Source organism: Geotrypetes seraphini, chromosome 1 (assembly GCF_902459505.1).
Source record: "Geotrypetes seraphini chromosome 1, aGeoSer1.1, whole genome shotgun sequence".
Lineage (NCBI taxonomy): Eukaryota > Metazoa > Chordata > Amphibia > Gymnophiona > Dermophiidae > Geotrypetes > Geotrypetes seraphini.
The window spans coordinates 93,954,379-93,981,976 of NC_047084.1; the positions used below are offsets into that span (position 1 = coordinate 93,954,379).

General features: G+C 46.0%; 1 protein-coding gene across 2 annotated transcripts in view; it reads left to right on the top strand.

The window, feature by feature from the left end:
• EPG5 (ectopic P-granules autophagy protein 5 homolog) overlaps positions 1-27,598 on the top strand; it is a 244,378-nt gene that overhangs the window by 155,019 nt on the left and 61,761 nt on the right. For both annotated transcript variants that reach the window (XM_033935200.1, XM_033935191.1), the window contains exons 29-33: positions 682-838; positions 7,515-7,709; positions 10,672-10,885; positions 11,163-11,323; positions 14,120-14,327. In XM_033935200.1, coding sequence (XP_033791091.1) covers positions 682-838; positions 7,515-7,709; positions 10,672-10,885; positions 11,163-11,323; positions 14,120-14,327 — 935 coding nt within the window. The remainder of the gene's footprint in view (positions 1-681; positions 839-7,514; positions 7,710-10,671; positions 10,886-11,162; positions 11,324-14,119; positions 14,328-27,598) is intronic.

Below are 27,598 nucleotides of genomic sequence, written 5' to 3' on the forward strand. Positions count from 1 at the left end.
CTTTGCATAATTAATAATAAATAATAATAATAATAACTTAATTTTTGTATACCGCCATACCCCGAAGAGTTCTAGGCGGTTCACATTAGTTAGACAGAGATTACAAGTGGTTACATATCAAATTGATCATAGAGTTGCAAACAGCAAGGAGAGAGGTGGGGGAAAGAGGGGGGAGATGGGGGAAGGGAGTAGATCAGAAGGGGGGGGGAGGAGGATTGAAAAGGGGCATTAAGGGTCTTGGTCTTGGAATAGGTGAGTTTTGAGTAATTTTCTGAAGTTGAGGTAGTTGTAGGCCTTGAGGACCATTTGGGCTAGCCAAGGGTTTAGTTTGGCGGCTTGGAAGGTGTAGATTTTGTCAAGGAATTTTTTTGAGTGGCATAGTTTTAGGGAGGGGAAGGCGAAGAGTTGAATTTTACGGGAGTTCTTGTAGTTGTGGCTGAGGGTGAAGTGAAAGGTGATGTAGCATTTCTAACACTCAAAACATCTCTTCAGAGTTATTTACTCCAGTTTTTATCTCTGGTGTAGTTAATCTAGTTTCTCTCTCTTGTCATGTGCACTGAACATGTTTAATATATGCCTTAATATACTTTTACTTCATGGAGGTGAATATTATTGTAGACTTGTCAGATTTTCCAAAGCTTAATAAGGTTTGTTCCTTTTTCTTTTTTTTTTTAAACACAGAGCTCTAGTCAATGCCTACCAGCTGCGACGTTTACCTGGTATTCAGAAAGTTGGAATTGGCTCATTCTTTGCAGTTGTGGACTTCGTTTGTGATGAAACACAACATCATCCACCTACAAGGCAGTTCTTTACTTCATGCGTTGAGATCCTGGGGCAAGTAAGTTGTACTATCATTCTGCTAGGAATTTTCACAGTTAAAATTATGTCATCCTTTACTAAACTCAAATTGTTTACTTCATTTCCTACTCTGGTTTTATTTGCTTATTTGATGATACGGTTCATAGACAACGGCGCGAAAGACAAAAGCGCACGCCGACAATTGAGCGCAGCGCGGAGGTGCGCGCCGCACAAAATTACAGTTTTTAGGGGTTCCGACGGGGGGTTTTGTTGGGGAACCCCCCCCAGTTTACTTAATAGACATCGCGCCAGCGTTATGGGGGTTTGAGGGGTTGTAACCCTCCACATTTTACTGTGAACTGAACTTTTTCCCTAAAAACAGGGAAAAAGTTAAGTTTTCAGTAAAATGTGGGGGGTTACAACCCCCCACAACGCGGTGCGATGTCTATTAAGTAAAGTTCCCACCCACGCCCCCCCGTCGGAGCCCTAAAAACAGTAATTTAAAGTGGCGCGCACCTCCGCGCTGCGCTCAATTGTCTGGGCGCCCCTTTGTCCCGGCGTGCTTTTGACCTGACACCGATGATACTCATTGTTTCCTATTCCGTGATATTCTTGGGCGTCTACAGTATAAATCACTAAATCCCTATGAGTGGGTCTAAAGCAGCGGTTCCCAACCCAGTCGTGAAGGATCACCGGCCAGTCAGGTTTTCAGGATAGCCCTAATGAATATGCATGGAGCAGATCTGCAAATCTCTTATCATGCATATTCATTAGGGCTATCTCAAAAACCCAACTGGCTGGTGGTCCTCCAGTACAGAGTTGGGGAACACTGGTCTAAAGTGATGTATACATTAATAACAATAGAGAGAAACAACGTGGAGGGGCATTTTTGAAAGGATATCCAAATCAGAATTGGGACCTCCTGCTTATAACATCCAAAAAAACCAGTCTGTCCAATAAGAAATATAAAAATCCTAAAGCCACCCTGAGGTTGTGGGTTCAAACCCCATGATGCTCCTTGTGCCCCTGGGCAAGTCTGTTGCCCCAGGTACGTTAGATAGATGGTGAGCCCGCCAGGACAGTTATGGAAAAATGCTTGAATACCTGAATGCCAATCGCTTCGAACCTCCATTGATAGGCAGTGTATGAAGAAATAATAATAATATTCAATACAAGATCATTAGCCAACAAACTACAGATAATGAAAGAACTGCTTCTGGAAACCTGACTTCAGATGCTACTGCCCTGTTCCAAACTCATATTCAATACAATTGGAAGGATTGTAAAAGACTGAATTATTGTTTCTGGTGTACAAAATGGAAAGAGCGTTGGCAGTTCAAAAAGGTTACTATAATAAATTTAAGGATGTTTGGAGACCATTATTAAAGTATTATAATGAATAAGTTACACTTTTCCCAATTTTAATACTCATGTGGATTTGGGGTGGGGAGGGGGATTCTTGGTTTTCCACTAATAATATATTTATGAATGACATAAGATATTATTTTCATGTGGTATATTTTAGTTGTATATGAATTTGGGAGGGGGGTAGGGGTTAAATCTTGTTGTATGATATTGTAGATTTTCAAGTGATGTTGTACTATAATTGTTTGATATTTACTGTACACTTGATGTAAGTTATGAAATGAATAAAGAAATAAAAAAAAAAAAAAAAGATCATTAGCCAACAAACTACAAATAATGAAAGAACTGCTTCTGGAAACCTGACTTCAGATGCTACTGCCCTGTTCCAAACTCATATTCAATACATTGTTTACCTGTATTGCCATTAAAATGTGGAACAACCTCCCACTAGACACTAGAAAAGAAACATGCTACTTAAAATTCAGAAGAAAACTGAAAACACAATTATACGATAAACTTTCAAGTCTGATCATGAACTATAAGTCTTAAAAATTACACAACTGACTATACGGTATAAGGTCTGCTTTCTAAGCCTTTGCATACCAAATAATTGACTACCGTATTTCCCCATGTATAGGCCGCACGAAACGCCTATTCTAGTTTTAAAACTCCTAGATAAGCCGCGGCACTACTGGAGTCATAGAAACATAGAAGATGACGTAGGAAAAGGGCTATAGCCCATCAAGTCTGCCCACTCTGCTTACCCACCCCCTGTCAATGCCCTAATGACCCAATTTCCTTATCTTGACCCTCGTAGGTCAAGATACCCACATGGGTATCCCATTTATTCTTAAAGTCTGGCACGCTGTCTGCCTCGATCACCTGCACTGGAAGCTTGTTCCAATGATCAACCACTCTCTCTGTGAAGAAATACTTTCTGGTGTCTCCATGAAATTTTCCGCCCCTGAGTTTGAGCGTGTGCCCTCTTGTGGCCGAGGGTCCCTTGAGAAAGAAAATATCATCTTCCATTTCGACACGTCCCGTGAGGTACTTAAATGTTTCGATCATGTCTCCCCTCTCCCTACGTTCCTCGAGAGTGTAGAGCTGCAATTTGTTCAGTCTCTCTTCATACGAGAGACCCTTGAGCCCCGAGATCATCCTGGTGGCTGTCCGCTGAACTGATTCAATTCTGCGCACATCTTTACTGTAATGTGGCCTCCAGAATTGCACACAGTACTCCAGATGAGGTCTCACCATGGCCCTGTACAACGGCATTATGACTTCAGGCTTTCGGCTGACGAAGCTTCTATTGATACAACCCAATATCTGCCTTGCCTTAGATGAAGCCTTCTCCACTTGATTGGCAGTTTTCATGTCTGCACTGATGATTACTCCTAAATCTCGTTCTGTTGAAGTCCTAGTTAAAGTTTCTCCATTCAAGAAGTACGTCCTGCATGGATTTCCGCTTCCGAGGTGCATGACCTTACATTTCTTAGCATTGAAGCCTAGCTGCCAGGTTGAGGACCAACTTTCCAATGTAAGCAGGTCCTGCGCCATATAATTCTGTATACTGCATTCACTTACTATATTACATAGTTTGGCGTCATCGGCAAATAGTGTTATTTTACCTTGAAGCCCTTGAGTCAGATCCCCTATGAATATGTTGAAAAGGAGTGGACCCAGGACCGAGCCCTGCGGCACTCCACTGGTCACCTCCGATGTTTTAGAGAGGGTACCATTAATCACCACCCTCTGAAGTCTGCCACTCAGCCAATCATTGACCCATGCAGTTAGTGTCTCTCCTAACCCCATCGATTCCATCTTGCTTAGCAGCCTGCGGTGTGGGACACTGTCAAAAGCTTTCCTGAAGTCCAGGTACACGATGTCCAAAGACTCTCCCAAGTCCAACTTTCTTGTTACCCAGTCAAAGAAGCTGATGAGATTGGATTGGCAGGACCTACCCTTGGTGAATCCATGCTGACTGGGATCCCGAAGATTCCCTTCATTCAAGATCGTGTCCAATTTGCTTTTAATTAGTGTTTCCATGAGTTTGCACACTATTGATGTGAGACTCACCGGTCTATAATTCGCAGCCTCTGCCCTGCAACCCTTTTTATGCAGAGGAACGACATTAGCTATGCTCAAAGCCAGTCCAGCCCAGACCAGAAGAGGGATGATCTCCGACGCACCGCCCAGCCCAGGCCGCGCCAGAAGAGGGAGGATCTTCGGGCACCGGCACTGGTGCTAAGTCGGGTAAAGGAAGTGTCATTGACGTGCTCGGGGGGGAAAGTAGGATCGCGGTGGAAGGGGGGGGGCAACGCGAGCGGAGGGGATGCCGGATCGCTGGTGGGGATGCCGGATAGCGGTGGGGGGGGGGCACTCGTACAGCGAGGCAAGCTCGGTTTACGAGGCACCAAGTTTGCAAATGTTTTGCTCGTCTTGCAAAACACTCGCAAACTGTTGCACTCGTAAACCGAGGTACCACTGTACTTTTAAGTTCAGCCTCTTAGTCCAGTGTAACGGTTTGTTTTAAAGACAGAATCAATTCCCATTCAGTGCTTAATCAGTTAATCAGCTCTTAGCAATTTCAAAACCTGCGTGGCTTACCTCAGCCTCACCAGATATTAACTGTTACTTTCACAGCAATGTTAGGCTCTTCAGCAGACAGCCTCAACCAAATAAACATTGGCTTACCTTAGCCAGCACCTTTATTGCCCAAGCTTCCAAAATATTCAGCAGGTTTCTCATCCAGCCAAGCACACCACCACTCACCATACCAGCTGTTAAACAGTCCTTATCAGTCTTCTCAGCGTCCCCTGGGATTCTCCTTAACCCACAGCTTCTGAGCCTTCTCTGCTCAGGGAAGTCTCTTTGTGGAGGCTCTCACCTTCCCACAGGTGACCCTCTCCTAGGGCCTCCCATGGGGACCTCCCAGAATGAACCCCAGACTGGGCATATGAAGCTCTTCCTGCCTGGGTTCTACCCCATGACTCATGCAGTTCAGCGCCACCTGCTGGATGAGGGTTGAACTCTGAACTACAGTACTCAATTCATTCTGGACCCTGTAGTTTACCCACTATATGGCCAGCGCCCTCTACTGCCCACCAACATAACAATATCACTCGTGAGGGAGAATCCCCGACTCCCTCACACATGGGGACAAACTCAATTTCCTTGCCCCGTCCGCACGAGTTTTGTCACTGTCCTTGTCCCCGCCCCATTCCTGTAAGCTCTGCCTTAACTGCACAAGCTTTGAACAGTTACGGTTTTAAAGTGTTTGAGGCTTGTGCAGATGAGAGCAAAGCTTGTAGGAATGGGGCAAGGACAGGAAAAGAACTCGCCGGGATGGGCAAATGAGTTCCCAGGAGGACGAGGAAAAAATTGTCCCCGTGTCATTATCTACTGTGAACCATGGGGGTCAGTGTTTTAAATTTATGGATATGTCTATAGAACATGACTCAAGCCTGGCTACATCAGCGTTGAATAGTTTACAATACTATTTTTAAAAATAAATTTGCAGTATTTTTGCTGTTAGGCTATCCTGTTTAACCCTTTAATTGTCAGATGGTGAAACAGCTTCTTTACGTAACTTGATGTTGAATGAGAGCAACAGTGCCAAGTAGCAGGCATCTGAAGATGCAGATCTCCCATAAGAGCCATAGAAAAGACATACAGTGGTACCTTGGTTTACGAGTGCACCGGTTTGCGAGTGTTTTGCAAGACGAGCAAAACATTTGCAAAATTGGCACCTCGGAAACCGAGTTTGCCTCGATTTGTGAGTGGCGCCCCCCCGCGATCCGGCACCCTCCCCCCCTGCGATCCGGCAGCCCCCGCCGCAATCTGAAGTCCTCCAGACACACCCGAACAGGCTGCTTACTTCCATCTCGGCCTCGGCACTGGCACCGGCATGTCCTGTGCGTAGGTGCCGGTGCCTGAAGATCGGCCTACTCTTCTTTGCTGGGCCTTGAGCATCTGCACATGCTCAAGGCCTGCGAATTCACGCTCTCTCCGAGATCTCCGAGAATCTCGGAGAGAGCGTGAACGCTCAGGCCTTGAGCATGCGCAGATGCTCAAGGCCCAGCAAAGAAGAGGAGGCCGATCTTCGGGCACCGGCACCAACGCACAGGACATGCCGAGGCCGAGATGGAAGTTAGAAGCCTATTCGGGTGGGTCTGGGGAACTTCAGATTTCTGGGGGTGGAGGGGTGTAGGATCGCGGCGGGGGGGGGGGGGGCAAATCGTGGCAGGAGGGTGTGCCGGATTGCGGAGGAGGAGGGTGCCGGATCACGCGGGGGGGGCCTTCGGGGGAGCAATGCCAGTTCTTGTGGGGGGGGGGGGAAATAGAGCAGCGCCGCTGGCCTCGGGGGATGGGGGTGGGTAGGAACGAATCAAGCAAGTTTCCCTTAGTTCCTATGAGGAAACCCGCTTTGATATATGAGTACAGTGGTACCTCGGTTTGCGAGTGTTTTGCAAGACGAGCAAAACATTTGCAAAAACGGTGCCTCGGAAACCGAGCATGGCTCGATTTACGAGCACCCCCCCCCCCGCAATCCGGCACCCCCCCTGCGATCCGGCACCCCCCCTGCCTTGAACTGCCTCCCCCCCCCGCCACGATCTGACCCCCCCCCCCCCCGCCACGATTGGGCACCCCCCGACACGATCCGACATCCCCCCGACACAATTGGGCACCCCCCGTCGCTTCTTACCTTCATCTGGGCACTCTTGAAAATCGGCCTTCTCCTCTGCTGGGCCTTGAGCATCTGAGCATGCTCAAGGCCTGCGAGTTCACGTTCTGATAAACGAGCATTTTGGATTACGAGCATGCTTCTGGAATGAATTATGCTCGTAAACCAAGGTACCACTGTATTGCTTCTGAGCAACAATGCCAAATAAAGGGTTAAATTTTGTCACCTTTTCATAAGAATCTTTTTTATAAATTAAGGGCTCCTTTTACTAAGCTGCGCTAGCGGTTTTAGCACGCGCTAAATAGCCACGCGTGCTAGACGCTAATGCCTCCATTGAGGTGGCATTAGTTTTTCAGTGTAGCGCGTAGGTTAGCGCGCGCTAAAAACGCTACCGCAGCTTAGTAAAAGGAGCCCTAAGTTGTCTTGGTGTATATTTAATTTGGGTGCCCTAGGTTAACTGGAATTGGTTTGGGTTTTTATTGAATTGCTTTTGAAAAATTTCAATCATGCTGAATTTTCAAGTAAGATTTTGACCTTTTATACAGTGTAACATTTTTTTGTATGCTGCAAACTGGAAGAAATTCCTTATTTGTTCCTTTGTGCACTGTGGTAAAGAAAATCATATTCTTCCTATACATACATATTTTGCTCATAAATTGCTTTCAAGGTGTTTATCAGTGGAACCAAATCTGAATGCAAACCAGTGCTTCGAAGCATTCTGCAGAACCGGAGACTGTGCAACCTTTTATCACCTTACTTCACCCCCATTGCCTCTCCGGATGAGTTTGTACGTTTGTATGAAAAGGTGGTAGAGAACTTCACTGTGGACAATGGAGATGTAATTTTCATGCTGCTAACTAAGGTAGTGTATCCAAATATATTACAATTGATGATGGGTATATGATTCATTTCTTTAGCTCATTTTAGCTGGAAAAATTGGATTTCCATAAGGTAAGAAGTGATAGATGCAAGGGATTTTTAGGGACACTTGAGCCTTGTGATATCATAAATTCAGAGTACATTATACTTCCCTCTCTGTATTTGCTTATCCGTGCTTTTAGATCAAAAAATGCATTTTCATTTTTCAGGCTATTTTAAGCCCTGTAAGCCCCCTCCCCCCTTAAGCCTTACCTGGTGGTCTAGCGGGTTTTCGGGGCAGGAGCGATCTTCCCACGCTCCTGCCCCGTGCATATCGCTTACAGGAAATGGCTCGAGAGACTACGGGAGCTCAAGGCAGCCATTTCCTGTGAGCGATCTGCACAGGCAGGAGCGTAGGAAGATCACTCTTGCCCCAAAAACCCGCTAGACCACCAGGTAAGGCATAAGTGTGTGTGTGGGGGGGGGGGGGCTTTCAGGGCTTAAAATAGCCAGGGGAAGCTGGGGTTAGGGGCAGAACCAGCCCGAATATTATTTGCGTTTTTTTAATATTCGTGGGCCAGCTCTGCCCCGAACCCCCGCGAATACAGAGAGGGAAGTGTATACCAATTACTACTTATAGATGAATATGTAACAGAGTAAATGAGAGCAGATAAAGACCTGAATGGTCCATCCAGTCTGCCCATTAGTTATACCCATTAAAAATACATGATTAAATTAATTTGTCTCTTCTTTGATATTTCTGGGTCATAGACTGTAAAGTCCACTTGGTATTGTCTTAGGTTCCAAATATTGAAGTTGCCATCCAAGCTCACTCCAGCCTATCCAACCATCCTGTTTGCAGGATATCTACCATAAAGTGTGGCCAGTAACATACTCGTGTTCCAAGTTAGTGGAGTTCCCATTGATTCCCTCCCCAGCCCATCTAACACCAAATCACTACATATGGGACACAGACCATGCAAGTCTGTCCAGTATAGGCCTTAGCTCTTTAATTTACATTCTTCATTTTCTAATTAAAGATCCTCTATGTTTATCCCACGCTTTTTTAAATCACAGCACAACACAGGTTGGGAAGTCTTAGAATGATTATAAAACATGTAATTTGCCGACATGGTTGTCACATTACCTTTGGAAAGATACAAGGAGTCTTTCTGTCTACCTGGGAGCCTTTTGAAACACCTTAACTCCTGTGGCTCATAGCAGGATTCTCAATAGATAAATTATATATGTTTACTTTTTGGTCTTGGTGGGACAGGGAAGTCATATGTCAAGGCTTTTTACTATTGTTGTTTTCGGTTTGTGGAAGTAGCATCTCATTTTATATGAAGGGAAAGGAGATTGGTGGCGTGGGGGGACGTTGAGTAGGATAAAAGATATGTAGTTTGAAAATTTGTTTACTTAGGGCTCCTTTTACGAAGGTGCGCTAGCTTGGTAGATGTTGTCATTGACCACAGACTACAAAACCTTCAAGAAAGAAACTAAAACCCTACTCTTCAAAAAATACATAAAACCTATTTAGCACGACCAGTTCCTACACAAACCCCACCTAACCATCTATACTCTTAATATACAGTGGTACCTTGGTTTACGAGCATAATTTGTTCCAGAAGCATGCTCGTAAACCAAAATACTTGTATATCAAAGCGAGTTTCACCATAGGAACTAAGGGAAACTCGCTTGATTCGTTCCCACCCACCCCCATCTCCCGAGGCCAGCGGTGCTGCTCTACCCCCCCCAAGAACCAGCATTGCTCCCCCTGCTCATGAAGGCCCTCCCGCGTGATCCGCAATTTTGCCAATGATCGGGATGGTGTGGAGCTAAAGTAGAAGGGGGGACTTTTTTCTTGATACAGCCTTCGGGCGAAACATGTCGGAATGACAGGTCCCTTCCCGATAATTACTGACAAAGGGAAAACTCAGAAAAAGAAAAAGATAGGTTAAAAGATTAATTATTTATTTACTAATGCACTTTATATAAAACACAACGGTCTGATGTGGAGGCTAATGCCACATAGTATTTGGCCACGCAAATCAATTGGCTAATACTGGCATTTCTGAAGACCAATGAATAAGAAAAAAAGCTTTAAGTAACATGCTGTGAAGTGCTGTTTTTGGAGAATACTAGTTATTTATCCAGGCATATTCAGCAACACTTACTCTGATAGCGCCACTGAAGAAACCGGCTGTCTTGTAGGCAGTCTGGGGGCAGAGTTGACACTTGTCGTTATTCATAGGACTGCATAAAAAGGAGTACCGTATTTTCATGTAGATAACGCGCACCCGAGTAAAACGTGCACACGGGTATATTGTGCGGGAAACCGAAATATATGTAAAAAAAATTTTTATACCGCGCACACCCGTATACCGCGCATGCTGCCCCGACTCTCCCATTGCCGCCCGACTCTCCTTTTGCCCGCCCCGACTCTCCTCTCCCCCTTGAAGTCCTGTCCCCACCCTGAAAGCCTGATGCCCCCCCCTGATGTCCGATTCACCCCCCCGCAGGACCGCACGCACCCCCACCCCGAAGGACCGCTCGCACGCACTCCCACCCGCACCCCCACCCTGAAGGACCGCTCGCACCCCCACAGCCTCCCGCCCCCCCCCAATCATGTAGACGCTCCTACCGGTGTCCTGCTGCTTCCTCTTGGCGGTCCCGGCCCTTCTGTGAGCCCTGCGCCTGCGCTGCTTCCTCTTCCGGCGGTCCCGCCCTTTCTCTGATGTCAGAGAAAGGGCGGGACCACCGGAAGAGGAAGATGAAAAATTTGCTGACACTTGCCAGCTGAATATTGACCTCTTTATCTTTTGTTCTTGTATATCTAGCCCACTGATTTTCACTTCTTGACAAAAATTTGATCTCCACTGAATGCCCTTCATCATTTAGTGATTATTAGCCAAGTTGCAAAAAAGTAAAAGAGCTTCATTCTCTCCTTTTTTTTAAATTTTAAGTTTGATATTGCACAATGGCTGAACACGTGCAAGCCTCCTCTGTCTGATCGCACTAGACTCATGGAATCTATCCATTTGGCTCTCACTGTTTGCGGCCTTGAACCAGATGAAGACATTTTAATGCCTTTTAATATTTTCTGCAAACACTGGACTTCAATCCTTCACTATCAATTCCCGGACCATTACAGCGATTTTCTACGATTACTGATGCAAAGTAAGTTTTGAATTAGCTGATGAAGTTTGTATCGGGTGTAAAGTGGGAACTACGTTGCACGATCAATTTCTTTGCAACTTTGGGAACATCTGTAACTAGAAATTTGTAAAGTTTGAATGTCATATACTGCTCGCTAAGTACATTGAAACAATGCATATTTTTTAAAGTTTATTTTTAATAGTGGAATTCACCTTGTTTTGTTGGTTTTAAATGGTTACAATTCTTTCATAGATATCGTAATTGGAGTTTTATTAACTTTCTTCATTGTTGCTCTAAGGTTCTGCAGAGCAGCTTCTTAGCCCAGACTGTTGGAAGGCAGTGCTGAAAGTGCTGGGCTGTTCTCCAACTCGAAGTAAACAAAGCTTCAGGAAAACAGACTCCACGGACAACGCTGTACCTCAGATTGCCACTGCTGGAGTGCTTTTGTCATCAGAACAGGTTGGAAATTGTTTTTTCTTCATTAAGTGGCATATTGGAGGGAAAAAGAACATAAGATTTGCCGCTGCTGGGTCAGACCAGTTGTCCATCGTGCTCACGTGGCAGCCCTTAGATCAAAGACCTATTTGAGTCTAGCCTTACTTGCGTATATTCTGTTCCAGTAGGAACTTATCCATCCTTTTCTTGAATCCCTGAAGGGTGCTTTTCCTTATAACAGCCTCTGGAATAGCGTTCCAGATTTCTACCACTCTCTGGGTGAAGAAGAACTTCCTTACGTTTGTACGGAATCTTTCCCCTTCTGACATTAGCGAATGCCCTCTGATTCTCTTCACCTCGGAGAGGGTGAACAATCTCTCTTTCTCTCCTAAGTCAATTCCCTTCAAGGTTCTAGAACAGAGAGGTCAGGAAGCTGTAGGGGGTCAGATAAAAGGTGAACATAATTATTTCTTCATGGAGCTGGTGTTGCCTGCATACAAGACCCTTTTAGTGGCATTAGCAGCATGGAATCAGAATTCATAAATTCACGGGAAGAATGTTAAACTATAGAGCTGAAGTAGGGCCTATCAATTCTACTTCAACAAGCAGGTTAAATCAGCCACAGTAGTGAATAATGTTATGTAATGCTACTGATGTGAATAACTCAGAACTCAGAGCAACCTAGAAGGGTTTGTTTTTTTTTTCTTTGAGGACAAGCAAAGTTTATGCAGTTCTTATAAATGAGTGATATCATTTGATGAAACCCAGAGTTGCAGCAGGGGATCATTAGCTATTAGAGCTTTTTGGAGCATGTGCTTAATGTTTCTTATAATGGATTTAGAGGGCTGCCTCTGTTCCTTTATGTGCACAGAACGCAACAGGTCACATATTCCTGAAGTGTTCAGACAACATCCTCACTTGTTTTCACAGAATTTCCTTTGGTTCAACCCCTTTTCCTGCTACAGTCAGATTTCTAAAATCAAATTTCAAGTTAAAACTAAAATAACAGTTTGACTAAAACTGGGCAAAAAAAGGATATTTATAAATGATGCAGAAATGGGAATAACTAGTAAAGTAATTAAATTTGCTAATGACTTAAAGTTGTTCAAAGCTTTCTCCCAGGAATGCCTTACAATCCCTGGTAGTTTAGTCAGGGCTGAAGTAATGCTCTAGTCATGGCAGCCATTTTAACAGAAGAGCCAGAATAGGTAGGAAAGGCTTTAGTTTCCACTACAGCTTTTTGTCACCTTAGGCAAGTCATTTTAACTCTCCATTGCCCCAAGTATTAAACTTAAGATTGTGAGCCCATTAGGGCCAGAGAAAATACCTCCATAAAATATGTGCAGTGCTGTGTACGTCTAATAGCGTTATAGAAATTATTAGTAGCAGTAGTAGAATAACTGGTCACTGCTTTTTCCTCAACGACACTCCTAGATCTTTATGAACTATATAGGCCTAGGGGGTACCTACAGGGAGGTATGTCCAGGAGGAGGATGAGAAGGAGACACATGGGATAAAGCACAAATTTTTGGCTTCCACTGAAAACACATGGCCAAAATGAAAATATGGCAGAAAATTAAAATATATGACGAAAAGCGCCAAGGACCATCCAGGCCAGGAGCCACGAAGCAACGCCTACCATTGGACCCGACATGGGCTGTATCCCAGCACAAAACACAAGCCTTCCTTGGTGGTTAATTTAAGTTTAACATAATGGTTTGTTTGCACCAGATGACTTTTTCCTGATACTGCTCATATATAGAGTCTTTCAAATTTCCTGCATTTCCTATGACAGCACACCTTTGATACTGAGTTGCACAGTATCTCTCTAAGGACTGGCTCACGGGTCCCTAGGGTGGGCATTTGTCACCAGGGCATGGTCAGTATCAGGTCCACTGGTGGAGGTTGCTTGGTTGTCCCTGGCTTGGATGGTCCTTGGTACTTTTCATCATTACCATGTTTCCCCGAAAATAAGACAGGGTCTTATATAAATTTGTGTTCCAAAAAACGCACTAGGGCTTATTTTCGGAGAATCTCTTATTTTTTTTCATGCATAACAATCATCTCTCCCTTCCTTTCCTCCACTCCAATTCTTCCTCTTTCCTTTCTCTCCCCCCCATGTGCAGCATCTTTCCTTGCCTCTCAACCATCCCCTTGCGCAGCAGCTCCTGAGGCCTCCAAAAATAGCGGCAGTGTTCTAAACAGGCTGCTTTGCAACCTTCCCCACCAGGGCCAGGCCTTCCCTCTGCAGCATCTTTCTATCCCTCCCTCCCATCCCTCTGTACAGCAGAAACCCACAGACCCTCCCACCATGAGCCTGACATACCTCTACTCCAAAAGAATCCAAAACATCAGCAGAGGGAAGGCCCTAATGGGGAAGGCAGCGAAGCTGCCTATTCAGAGCACTGCCACTGTTTTGGAGGCCTCAGGAGCTGCTGCACGAGGGGATGGTTGAGAGGCAAGGAAAGATGTTGCACATGGGGGGAGAGGAGAGAAAGGAAAGAGGAAGAATTGGGGTAGAGGAGAGGAAGGGAGAGATGATTGGCAAATCGGGCAGCACTAGTCAGAGATGGAGTCGGGGAGTGTTGATGTGGCTTAAGGGGTCAATCTTAACTAGGGCTTATTTTTGGGGTAGACTTCTACACATTGCTGAAAATTAAAATAACCTTTCGTCTGAAAACGAAACTATGCAGAAAAAAAATTGGGGCCTGTTTTGATACCATAACTAAAACTGAAATTTGATCATCCTCTAATGCAGTTTTCCATTTAATCTTTTAATAATGAATTTAGAAAACATTGTCTGTAATGCTCTTTCTGCAGGTAACAGAAACAACACAGTGGCTTTCAGATTTTTTTCACAAGCTGAGATTATCTAAATCAGGCTTTCGGAGCTTTGGTCTTCTATCCAAATGGCATCCTTACATGACAGAACTGAAGAATTTTTTTCAGTACCTGGTGAAAAGTTTGATTGACTCAGAAGTTGCAAATTTAGTCCAGGAGCCGATAGGCAGTAGCAGAATTCTTGGAGGTAATGCTTTTAATTAAAGCTTAAAAGTGTAATTATTGTGAAGTTTATTTACCACACAAAAAGGAGCCAGGTTTTGAATAGGACAGTAGTTAATCTAACAGTGGGTCATGACATCACATGGAATGACAAAATCACTGGACGGGGTCTAAGTAACTGAGTTGCTCTCGTCACATGATTCATTCTTCCCATCTTTCCCTGGACTGATTACATGACCTGCAACTAACCGGGGTGGATTTGATGTAAATCAAATCGTTTTAATCACTAGTCAGAAAGACTTGATTTAAATCATGGTTTTTTTCATTGTATTCATTGCTGTTCGGTACTGCTAAAAAAAAGGAATATTTGCTTGCTTCAACTCTATTTCTTCATTATCACTGTATCAAAATGATGGTAACATGCAGTAATAATAAATATACTTGTGCTCAAATATGACAGTTCCTCAAGGCAATCTTTTAGAAATATGATAAAATCAAAACATGTGCCAACGTGAAGATCCTGCTTATTTTGTTCCTTTTTTCATCTTCATGAAAGCACTTTTCATGAAGTTGTTTCATTGGGACCACCGGGCCTTGCATTTCTTTGTTGTGGTGTTTGCATTTTGCACACATATCTACCTTACCCATAGGTAAAAAAACTTCATTAAAATATTCCCAAACTGGGTCTCTTTTATGGCATGCTGCCATTATAGGTTTTCTCCTTCAAAGAGAGAATAATATGATAAAACTCAGGCTTTACATATAAAGATTGCAAGACCTGTGGAGTATTCTGCTCAAAAAGTTTCACTTTCATTTTTACTGCTTGCCCCTCCCTCTTTACATTAACTCCTTGTGCAGATATGTACTTCGCACTTAAGAGGTGTAAGGGTTTGATTCTGTGTTTTATTGATTTGCAAAGGAACAATGGGGCTAAGATCTTTTTCTTAACTCTGTATATTTTATTACATTTTTGTTTTGAAGAAGCAGCATACTATCTCTAAAGATATAAATTCATAGTTTTGAGAAATGGAAAACCAAGCATCTGTGATAATATCTTCTAGATAGAAAAAATTGACCGTGACATTATGAATGGATTAATGAATATCTGGAAAAGTTAAGAGAGGCTGGTTGAATAGTCAGGAAAGCAAAGATGCAAATGGAAGAAAAAATAGTTGACATGCTAAAATGGAGAGACAAGACATTTTTTTTAGATATATCAGTGATAGGAAGAAGTGCAAAAAGTGGCATTGTGAGATTCAGAGGTGAAGAGGAGAAATATATAGAAGCTGTTAAAGAAAAGGTTGAATTGCTTAATAAATATTTCTATCTGTGTTCGTGGCAGAAGCTCTGGGAGTGGGACTGCAGAAGGCAAACATGAATAGGGATAGAGGAGTGGTATGTCCTGATTAATTTTCAGATTGTGTTCGTGAGGAGCTAGCTAAATTAAAAGTAGACAAAGCAGTGGAGTCGGATGTTGTACATCCGAGGGTGCTGAACTTGGGGAAGTTCTGATGGGTCTGCTGACTGACCTTTTCAATGCTTTTCTAGAGTTGGGAGTGGTACCGGAGGACTGGAGAAGGACAGATCTGGTCCTTCTCCACAAGAGTGGAAGTTAGGAAAAAAATAGGGAATTACAAGCTGGTAAGTCTGACTTCTGTGATAAGCAAATTAATGGAAATTCTGTTAAAACAGAGAATGGTTAAGGTTCTGGAATCCAGTGGATTACAGGACCAAAGGCAATATGGATTCACTAGAGGCAGGTCTTGTCAGACAAATCTGATCAATTTATTTAACTGGGTGACCAGAGAATTGGGTAGAAGGGAGTGCATGATGACAAGTTACCTCAGAGACATCATGAGATTTCAATAGTAGGCTGCTTAAAACAAAAACGCCGCCATTCAGATCCGCCATTAGCATCAGACTTGCACTGGGAGAGCAAGTACGCCTTCGGGTGCTTTGGATATTATTATAGCTGGCAAAAAAAGTCTTCCGATACCAGCAAATCAGTTTAAATGTACTCCTGAAAAAGCTCTGGGTAGAGTGAAACGGGGACGCTTCGTTGAGCGCAGTAACACATCGCCATAAGAATACAGGAGGAAGCTGAAACTTATCAGCTGTATGTAAAGCCGGGAGAAGATTGTATTCTCAATCTACGGGGGAGTCTAAGCTAAGCAGAGTACCTAATAAGTTACAGAGAAAAGCTTTGTAGCCCCTGGAATATCATCATAGAAGAAATAATAAATTAAAGACATTTTGGGCTCCTTATACAAAGGTGGGTTAGGGTCTTAATGCGCGGAATAGCGCACGCTAAAATGCTGCGTGCGCTAGCCACTACCGCCTCCTCTTGAGCAGGCGGTAATTTTTCCGGTAGCGCTAATCTGGCGCGTGCACTAAAAACGCTAGCACACCTTTGTAAAAGGAGCCCTTTGTTTAGTTTATAAAAAAAATTTTATAAGCTAAACATAAAGGAAAAATGTACAAAAACTAAAAACAAAAGGGAAAATACAAGGGATTAATGATAGCTTGCATTAGGCTGTTATGACAAGACTTGATCTGAAATCATACAGCCGCAAGCACTTGAGGTCACCTTTTCCCTATAAAATGCTTATTGGACAATAACTATTAGTATATTTAGAGGGGCATAATCCAAAAAAACTTCTTAAGTCTCCTTTTGACCTAAGGCCCTAAACGCTGAAAGTAGCAGCAGTGAAAATGTCCATTCTCAAAAAAACGTCCAAAATGAGGGTTTTTTTTTTGAGAATGGCCTACTTCTACGTTCAGCAGTTTAATAGCCCAGACCATCACTACGTCTAAAGTTAGAACGCATTATCAACCAAAAAATTGCCCAAGTCGCAAACGCCCAAAACAAGACCTTTTAGGCGAAGGAGGGGCCAGTCCTTCACCTAAAAGCTGGATTCTGTAACTGGCATCTGTCAAAAACACCGGTTACAGAATCCCCCCCCCTACAATGATTGCGGCAGGAGAGATGCCTCTTCTCTCCTGCCGCGATTACGATTCCCCCCGAACTACCGCGAACCGCGGCAGGAGAGATGCCCAATATCTCCTGCCGCAATTGCGATCCACCTCCCCCCCGAATCCTGACAATACTGGCAGAAGGGAGCCCAACCCCTCCTGCTGAGGCGAGCCCTCCTGCGACTCCCCCACCCGACACAATACTGGCAGGAGAGAGCCCAACCCCTCCTGCTGAGGCGAGCTCCCCCTCAACCCACTACCTCCCAGACAATACCGGCAAGAGGGATCCCAGGCCCTCCTGCCAAGGCACACACCCTACCCTCCCCCTAAAATACAGGCAGGAGGGATCCCAGGCCCTCCTGCCCACGGAGCACCCCCCTGCGATAGCCACCGCCGATCGCCCCACGGCCCCCCGACACCTCCCTGCACTGACATGAAGTTGGCCGCACAGACGGGTCCCAAGCTCGTCTGCCCGGCAGGCTCGACATCTTCTGAATGGTTGGTCTTAGGGCCTGATTAGGCCAGGCACCTAAGGCCTCACCCACAGAAGGGCTGGGTTTGCCCCATATGCCTAAGGCCCCTCCCACAAGAGGGGCCTAAGGCAACTGGACCAATTCCAGTTGGCCCAGGCGCTTAAGGCCCCTCCTGTGGGCGGGGCATTAGGCGCCTGGCCCAATCAGGCCCTAAGGTTCGCAATTCGGAGGATTGCGGGGCTGCTGGGCGGACGGGCTTGGGACCCATCCTTCCATCCAATTTCATGAAAGTAAAGGGGAGGGTGTCAGGGGATGAGGGGGTTGGGGCATATTGGGGTGTCACGGGGTTAGGGGGCTGTTGGGGGGGGTGATCGGGGGTTCAGTGGGGGCAATATTGTAGAGGGAGTGGGGATTGCGCCTCGGCAGGAGGGATTGGGCTCCCTCCTGTCTGTATTGTGTCGGGGAGGTCAGGGGGGCTTGCCTCGGCAGGAGGGGTTGGACTCCCTTCTGCCAGTATGTTCGGGGCTGGGGGATAGATCGCGATCGTTGCGGTGGGTAGGTTGCCGAGGCTACTGAGCTGATCGCAGCAGCCACGATCAACTCAGCAGCCCCTATTCGGAACTTATATCTGTTTTGACTTGGTCTAAGTCAAAACATATAAGTTCTGACTGGGCAACCTGCTAAAGTTTTTGGTTATACTTGTTGTACGACTAAGTCTAGGTCGGCCTATCTCCCGCCCACCTCCTGCCCTTTCCCCTCCTCTAAAAACCCCTCTTTTCACTCTAGGCGTTTAGAAGAAGGGTAATGGCCTAAGCTGGTTTTAGATACATCTAAAACCAGCTTTGATTATCGGTACTTGGACGATCTGGTTTTTGGATTGTTCAAGTATCAATTTAGGCCACTTTTTGAACGTTTTAAAAAAATTATTATTATGAGCCCTTCAGTGTCAAAGAAGATAATTATTGTAGAAGAAGATGAAGGAATAGGTATGATCTTAAGGTGGCCAAACAGGTTGAAAAGATGATGGCGAAAGCTAGAAGGATGCTAGGGTACATAGGGAGAGAAATGGCCAGTAGAAAAAAAGAGGAATTGATGCCCCTGTATAAGACTCTGGTGAGGTCTCATTTAGAATATTGTGTACAATTATTGATACCACACCATCAAAAGATATAATAAGGATGGTCAGTGGTCTTCATCATAAGACGTATGGGGACAGACTTAAAGATCTCAATATGTATACTTTAGAGGAAGGGCAGGAGAGGGGAAATATGATAGAGACGTTTAAATACCTTTGTGGCGTAAATGTGCAAGACTTGAGTTTCTTTCATTTGAAAGGAAGCTCTGCAATGAGAGGGCATAGGATGAAGTTATGAAGTTAAGAGGTGATAGGCTCAGGAGTAATCTACGGAAATATTTTTTACAGAAAAGGTGGTAGATGCGTGGAACAGTCTCCCTGAAGAGATGTGGAGACAGTGTCTGAACTAAAAAAAGAGTGGGATAGCACATGGGATCTTTTAGAGGGAGGAAGGGATAATGGTAACTGCGGATGGGCAGACTAGATGGGCCATTTGGCCTTTTATCTGCCATCATGTTTCTATGTTTTATCAAAAAATTGAAACATTGAATGAATATACAGCCTCATGCTACATAATTAAAAACTAATCCTTATTTCATGAAGAATATTTTTGGGGACTAAAATGTATCTTAAATAGAAAACTGTCTTTAGACAGATTTTTCCTCAGAAAGCATTTTATTTTAAAAATATCCAATTTAAATGGGGAAAAAAATCTGATTTTTTAAAAATACAATATTAAAAATAAAAGAATCATCAGTTTTTATCCACCCTTCAACTAAGTATATTAGTCAATGTGGACTTTGACCTCATTCCCTTCTCCTACGTGGGCTTCCTGTTAGACCAGAAATCCATGTTCAAACTATTGTATGTTAACACATACAAGCCCTTTTTTGCTGCTGCTGCTTCTGTTACTACTACTGACTGGGAGAGGGAATAAAGGAAAGAGAAGTGGAAAGCTGTTGAACGAGATCAATTGTTCTATTTTGGCTAACATGTGGGATCATGTGAATTTTCTAGTCTTGAAATAGGCCCATATTGAATTTGATATTGGAAGGTGCTGGAATAGAATTTTCTGCATCCATTGGACTGTATTAATGTCTTATTTTCTTGAGTTCTTTTTGCCATTCTACAGCTTGCAAAATATATAGTGCAATGTGTATTGGCCCAGTATAATTCATGCTATAGAGCAGGGGTGTCAAAAGTCCCTCCTTGAGGACCGCAATCTAGTCTGGTTTTCAGGATTTCCCCAATGAATATGCATGAGATCTATTTGCATGCACTGCTAATAGATCTCATGCATATTCATTGGGGAAATCCTGAAAACCCGACTGGATTGCGGCCTTAGAGGAGGGACTTTGACACCCCTGCTATAGAGGGCAATTTTCTAAGCTGTTTACAGAGGCAGCTAGGGATAAATTCAGGTAAACTGACTGTCTGATAATTGTCCGCATTAAAAGATATAGTTATCAACGTTCATAGTTCAATTTATTTGGCATACAGCAAATAGTTAAAAACTTCTACTGTAAGTGGTTTATAATCATAAAAATAGTAAAGGAACAAAGAAGGTGTAATAAAATATAAGGACATTAATAATGCAATTTTCACTTTATAAGGGAAGGGATAAATGGGAAATAATTTAAAATGCAACTAAGATATATACCAGTGGTTCCCAAACCTGTCCTGGAGGACCCCTAGGCCAGTCGGGTTTTCAAGATAGCCCTAATGAATATGCATGGAGCAGATCTGCATTCCTGGCATCTCCATTATATGCAAATCTCTGTCATGCATATTCATTAGGGCTATCTTGAAATCCCGACTGTCCTGGGGGTCCTCCAGGACAGGTTTGGGAACCACTGATATATACAAAGGGTAACGTGTGCTAGACTAAACGAGACATCAGTGACAAAGTCATATCAGAATAACCACAAATATAGTTATATTGGTTGCATTCGAATAGGCCAGTTTAAAATAATGGGTCTTAAGCATTGCCTTAAAGGGGTGACGGGATAATCGCGCGCCAGACACCAGCGCGCCGACAATCCAGCGCCGACAATTTGATGCAAGACAGAAGCGTGCGGGGGAAAAAGTAATTTTTAAAGAGGTCCAACTGGGGGTTTGGGGTGCAACCCCCCCACTTTATTGGTTAGTGTTCACGCTGCCGTTGTGGGGGGGGTGTGTGTGAAACCCCCTACATTATAGATTTCCCGAAAAAAATAAGAAAAAGTTCAGTTTTCGCTATAATGGAGGTTTCCAACCCCCCGAATCCCCCTCCAACAGCAGCGCGAACACTAACCAATAAAGTGGAGGGGTTGCCACCCCAAACCCCCCGTCGGACCTCTTTAAAAATTACTTTTTCCCCACATGCTTCTGTCTTGCGCCGGATTGTCAGCGCGCTGGCGTCTTGCGCGCCACTGTCTATGAACCCCTTAAAGGTCTTCACCAAATTTTCTTTATGAAGCTCTAGTGATAGAGAGTTCCACAGAGTAGGATCTTTGATTCTAAAGCTCTATGAGTGGATATGTAAATATAAGAACATAAGAAGTTGCCTCCGCTGGAGCAGACCAGAGGTCCATCCTGCCCAGCGGTCCGCTCTCGCGGCGGCCCAATATGTAGGAACTGGAAGTAGATGTTGATGTAGGGTTTGAACATCATTGTAATGATATCAGGAACCAATGTTATAGACCTAGAGCTCCTTTTACAAAGGTGCGTTAGGGCCTTAACGCACCGAATAGCACGCGCTAAAATGCCACGTGCGCTAGCCGCTATCACCTCCTCTTAAGCAGGCAGTAGTTTTTTGGGAAATGTGTACTAATCCGTTGCATGCGCTAAAAACGCTAGCGCACCTTTGTAAAAGGAGCCCCTAGTTACTAATAACTGCAATTAACCATAAAATAACCTGTCTTAATGGAAACCCATGATAACATTTCCCCTATATCAACTAAAATTATATGCCTAAACTGTGAGAGACTCTCCGGGAAGCATGGTTAGATCATGGGAGGAAGAAAAAAAAAACCTAAAAACATACGCTAGTGGTGAAAATGGCAAACTTCCTTGCCACTACTTGAAATGGATGTCTTCAAATTTTCTGGGTAGGAGACAGGAAAGAAAGTACTCGCATATAAAATAAATAAATTTTCACTGAAAAGCTGTGAAACATTGAACAGCCAAAACTGTAACTGAATTCAAAAAAAGTCTACGGTTGTGATAGTAATGCTTAAGAGTGAATAGACTCTAAGCTATTGAATCCAGAGATGAAAGACCAGTTGGATTTGCAGCCCTGAATTATTTTCAGTTCTTGAAGGTGGTATATCAATTATCCCAGGACAAGCAGGCAGGTATTCTCACTAATGGGTGACGTGATCCAACGGATCCCCGATGCGGACGCCTCTTTGAAGAAAACTCGAAGTTTCGAGTTGCCCGCACCGCGCATGCGCGAGTGCCTTCCTGCCCGATGCACCGGGCGTGTCTCCTCAGTTCTTACTTTTCTGCGGAGCCGAGAAGTCCGTCTTCAACTCTCTGCGCGAAGTTTTCTTAACTTGTGCCTTCTAAGTCCGCGGTTTTGGTTTTATTTAATCTTAATCGCTGATTTTCGTTGTGTTTGATTATTTTTTTAAAAAAAAATTTCTTCATTCCATTCGACCGGGCAGGCCACGTGGCCGCAGCCCCGCGACTTCGATCTCATGGCAGAGCTTTTTCGGCCTATGTCCCGGCCTATCACCGGTTTTAGAAAGTGTGCCAAGTGCCAGTGCGCGATTTCGCTAACGGACCCTCATCGACGCTGTATTCGGTGTCTCGGGCCTGAACATCTCCCGAAATCGTGCCAGCCTTGCTCCACACTCACCGCACGTGCTTTCAAGCGCCATTGCGTCTTGTGGGAATCGCTGTTCATGGAGTCCTCGACGGAGCCATCGACCAAGAAGGGACCTTCGCCTTCGACATCATCCGCAACTCCATAGCCTACCACCTCTGCGGCGCCGAGTCTCATCAAGCCCGCCTCGTTTGTCCCGGCTCAGACTCCGGCGCCTGCTGCGATGCCTTCCTCAACCTCCTCAGGTCAGGTAGCCCAGCAGCCCATTCCCCCAGTAGTTTTAAAAGTGCCCAAGGTGAAGTCCAAGCACTCACACACTACTCCAAAGGAGCGCGAGGCTCGCGCAGGTTGTCCTATTTCAGATGCGGATCCATCCTTGCCGGCCTCATTCCAGACCATGCTACAGTAGCAATTCATCAAGCTCTTTACCACGATGGGGCCTCAGCTTCGTTCCCAAATCCAGCCTGGGCACGTGGAGGCCTCCCGCGAGGTTGAGCCCCCTCCAGTGCCTCAGCGGGGAACACACTCTCAACAGGGAGCAGAGTCTCTGCGAGTGTCCGGTCTGGCAACAATGCATTCATCGCAAGGAGCAGAGTTTTTGCCCATGCCTCCATTGGAACCGATGCACTCGATACAAGGAGCAGAGTCTTTGCGAGTGCCGCTGTTGGAACCAGTTCACTCGATGCAAGGAGCAGAGTCTTTGCGAGTGTCTCCATTGGAGCTGATTCACTCGATGCAAGGAACAGAGTCTTTGCGAGTGCCTCCATTGGAACCGATCACCCGATGGGGTTCGAACCTCTACGGCAACAACTCCTGCTTCGATCGACCGCTTCCAGCCCCATCCATTACCTGGGGGCCTCAGCGAAGACCTATTCGCCTCGCCCATCGAGGCCGACCTCTCGACACAATCTGCATCACCGATCGAGGCACTCCTCGGGGCACTCGTCCAGGCAGGCCTCGCCTCATCAGAAGCAAGCATACCTGGAGTATTCGCCACCGACTGCTACTCCTCCACCGATGCTAGAGCTCGAGGACACGATGAGATCTCTCTCACCTTCTCGATCCCCGTCCTCAATGGATCCGGAGGCCTTGACCTCATCGAATCCGTCCCGGGGCCCTGCAACAGCCGACCAATTGTCCTTCTCGTTCCTTCGACAGATGGCTGATGACATGGAAATCCCCCTGGATACGGGGTCCAAATTCTCAAAAGAATACCTCGAGACTATGCGTCTCCCTCAACCACCTGCGGAGTCCCTCAAGCTTCCCTTACACAAGCTGCTGGACCAGACCTTCGCACGGTGCTTCGAGACACCTTATTCGATCCCCGCAGTGCTGAGTAAATTGGACACCAGATACCGCACTGTCGCAAGGGGTTCGACGGCTTGCAGCTCTCCCACCAATCTCTTCTGGTGGAGTCCTCACTGAAGCGGTCCCATCCCTCCCAGGTCTACGCCTCCGTCCCACCTGGTAGAGAGGGAAAGACCATGGACCGATTCGGCAGGAGAGTTTACCAGAACTCCATGATGGCTTCGAGAGTTCTAAATTACAACTTCCACTTCACAACATATTTGGAGTTTCTTTTGTCCGTACTCCAGAAGTTTATGCCCTACTTGGACCCTAGGGCTCAGTTCGAGTACCAGGAGGCGCTGGCCTCGTTATCCCAACTTCGGGTACAGCTCATGCAGTCCTCCTACGATGCCTTCGAGCTTGCGGCTCAGGCCGCAGCATGTTCGGTGGCTATGCGCCGGCTGGCGTGGCTGCGGACCATCGACATGGACCCCAACCTCCAGGACAGGCTTGCCAATGTTCCATGCGCCGGCTCTGATCTCTTTGATGAGTCCATCGAGGCGGTAACCAAGAAGCTCTCGGACCATGAGAAGTCCTTCCAATCCATCCTGTGTCCGAAGCCCAGGCCAGCTCCTCCTCATCAATCACGCCCATCGTTGATCTACCTGTGGCGTTACCCCCCGAAACAGGCTCCCCCCATCCGACAGCCTGTGAAGAGGCAGCACCCGCAGAAATACCAGCAAAAGCCTCAACCATCTGCTGTCCCTAAGGCTCCTCAGCCCTTTTGACTGTCTCAAAGAGGGCATAACCTCTCGTTCTGCCATTTTCAGTGATTCCACCTATCGGAGGTCGTATCCATCATTTTTTCCATCGATGGACGACTAACCACCGACCTCTGGGTCCTCTCCATCGTCAAAGAGGGATACTCCCTTCAATTCCAACAGGTTCCTCTGGAACATCCTCCAAGAGAGTATCCTTCCAACTTGACACAGACCGCCCTTCTTCTTCAGGAAGCCCAGGCCTTGCTGCAGCTCGGGGCTGTCGAGCCATTCCCCGGGACCAACAGAACAAGGGGTTTTACTCCCGGTACTTCCTTGTTCCGAAGAAGACGGGCGATCTGCGACCCTTCTTGGACCTCAGGGTGCTGAACAAATTTCTGGTCAAAGAAAAATTTTGTATGTTGACCTTGGCGTCCCTGTACCCCCTCATCGAGCAGAACGATTGGTTATGCTCTCTGGATCAGAAGGAGGCCTACACTCACATCCCCATTCATCCGGCCTCCCGCCAATTTCTCAGATTCCGGGTGGGAAATCTTCATCTGCAATACCGAGTGCTTCCCTTCGGCCTGGCCTCATCCCCCAGAGTCTTCACCAAGTGCCTGGTAGTGGTAGCCGCTGCACTCAGAAACCATGGCCTCCAGGTGTTTCCTTACCTGGACGACTGGCTCATCAAGGATTCCACGTCTCAAGGAGTCGCCCTCGCGACTCACAAGACAATTTGGTTACTACAACATCTGGGATTCGAGATAAACTTCCCAAAATCCCATCTACAATCTTCCCAGACTCTCCCCTTCATCGGGGCAATCCTGGATACTACCAAGCTCTGAGCATTCCTCCTCCCCCACGCATGGAGGCTCTGCTACATCTCTTCCAGTCAGTGTCCTCTCGCCCGTCCATCCCGGTGAGACAGATGATGGTCCTGCTAGGCCACATGGCCTCTACAGTACATGTGATTCCATTTGCCAGACTTCACCTCAGTGGACCTTGGCGTCTCAGTGGTCCCAGATGTCCGACCCTCTGACTCAACACATCCAGGTCACTCCTGCTCTGCAACAGTCTCTTCGCTGGTGGATGCTATCCTCCAATCTCTCCAGAGGTTTGTTGTTCCAAACCCCCCGCTATCAGAAAGTCCTCACGACCAACTCGTCGACTTATGCTTGGGGGGCCCACCTGGACGGCCTCCGCACCCAGGGTCACTGGACCAGCACGGACCGTCAGTGCCACATCAATCTCCTGGAACTCAGGGCGATCTTCAACGCTCTCCAGACCTTTCGACACCTCCTTTGCGACCAGGTTGTCTTCATTTGCATAGACAACCAAGTCGCCATGTACTATGTGAACAAGCAGGGGGGCATGGGATCGGCCTCCCTCTGCCAGGAAGCTCTGAAGGTGTGGGATTGGGCGACTCGCAACAACACCTTCCTCAGAGCGGTCTACATTCAGGGAGTGGACAATGCCCTAGCAGACAGCTTGAGCCGCCTTTTACAACCTCACGAGTGGGCTTTCAACTCCACACCCCTGCATCACATCTTCTCTCTGTTGGGAACGCCTCAGATAGACCTCTGCAGCCCCCCACAACTTCAAACTGCCTCACTTCTGCTCCAGGATCTACACCCCTCAGCGCCTTGAGGCAGATGCATTCCTCCTGGACTGGACGAATCGCTTTCTATATGCGTTTCCTCCGTTTCCTCTCATTCAAAAAACGCTGGTCAAGCTGAAGTCAGACCATGCCACCATGATCCTGATTGCTCCTCAGTGACCCAGACAACCTTGGTACTCCCTTCTACTTCAATTCAGCAGCAGTGAGCCATACCTTCTACCAGTTTTTCCATCTCTGCTTACACAGCATCAGGGATCTCTGCTTCATCCCAACCTGCAGTCCCTACACCTGACAGCTTGGTTCCTCTCAGCGTAACCCCCCCCAAAGTTGTCCCAACCTGTGAGGGATATCTTGGAATCTTCAGGGAAGCCTGCTACCAGACAATGCTACCACCAAAAATGAACTAGATTCTCTGTTTGATGTGTTTCTCAACACCAGGAGCCCCAACACTCCTCCTTGTCTTCAGTTTTGGACTACCTTCTGCACCTATCTCATTCTGGCCTCAAGTCTTCCTCAATACGAGTCCATCTCAGTGCAATTGCTGCTTTCCATCAGCCTCTTCAAGGGAAACCTCTCTCTGCTCACCCGGTGGTTTCCAAATTCATGAAAAGACTGTTCCATGTCAATCCTCCCCTCAAACCACCTCCATTGGTTTGGGACCTCAATGTGGTTCTTTCACAACTTATGAAGCCTCCATTTGAACCTCTTCACAAGGCTCACCTGAAGTACCTCACCTGGAAAGTGGTGTTTCTCATTGGCCTCACCTCTGCCCGGAGAGTCAGTGAGCTACAAGCCTTGGTTGCGGACCCGCCTTTTACAGTATTCCATCATGACAAGGTGGTTCTCCGCACACACCCGAAATTCCTCCCTAAAGTTGTCTCAGAATTTCACCTCAACCAATCCATTGTGCTCCTAGTGTTCTTTCCAAAGCCACATTCGCACCCTGGAGAATCTGCCCTGCATACTCTGGACTGTAAGCGTGCGTTAGTCTTCTACCTAGAACGCACCAAGCCTCACAGAACTGCTCCCCAACTCTTCATCTCCTTTGACCCGAACAAGTTGGGATGTCCTATTTCTAAACGCACCATCTCCAACTGGATGGCGGCTTGCATCTCATTCTGCTATGCCCAGGCTGGATTGCCCCTTGACAGGAAGATCACAGCCCATAAGGTCAGAGCTATGGCAGCTTCTGTAGCTTTCCTCAGATTGACACCGATTGAGGAGATTTGTAAAGCTGCCACCTGGTCCTCGGTTCATACCTTCACTTCACACTATTGTCTGGATACTTTCTCCAGACGGGA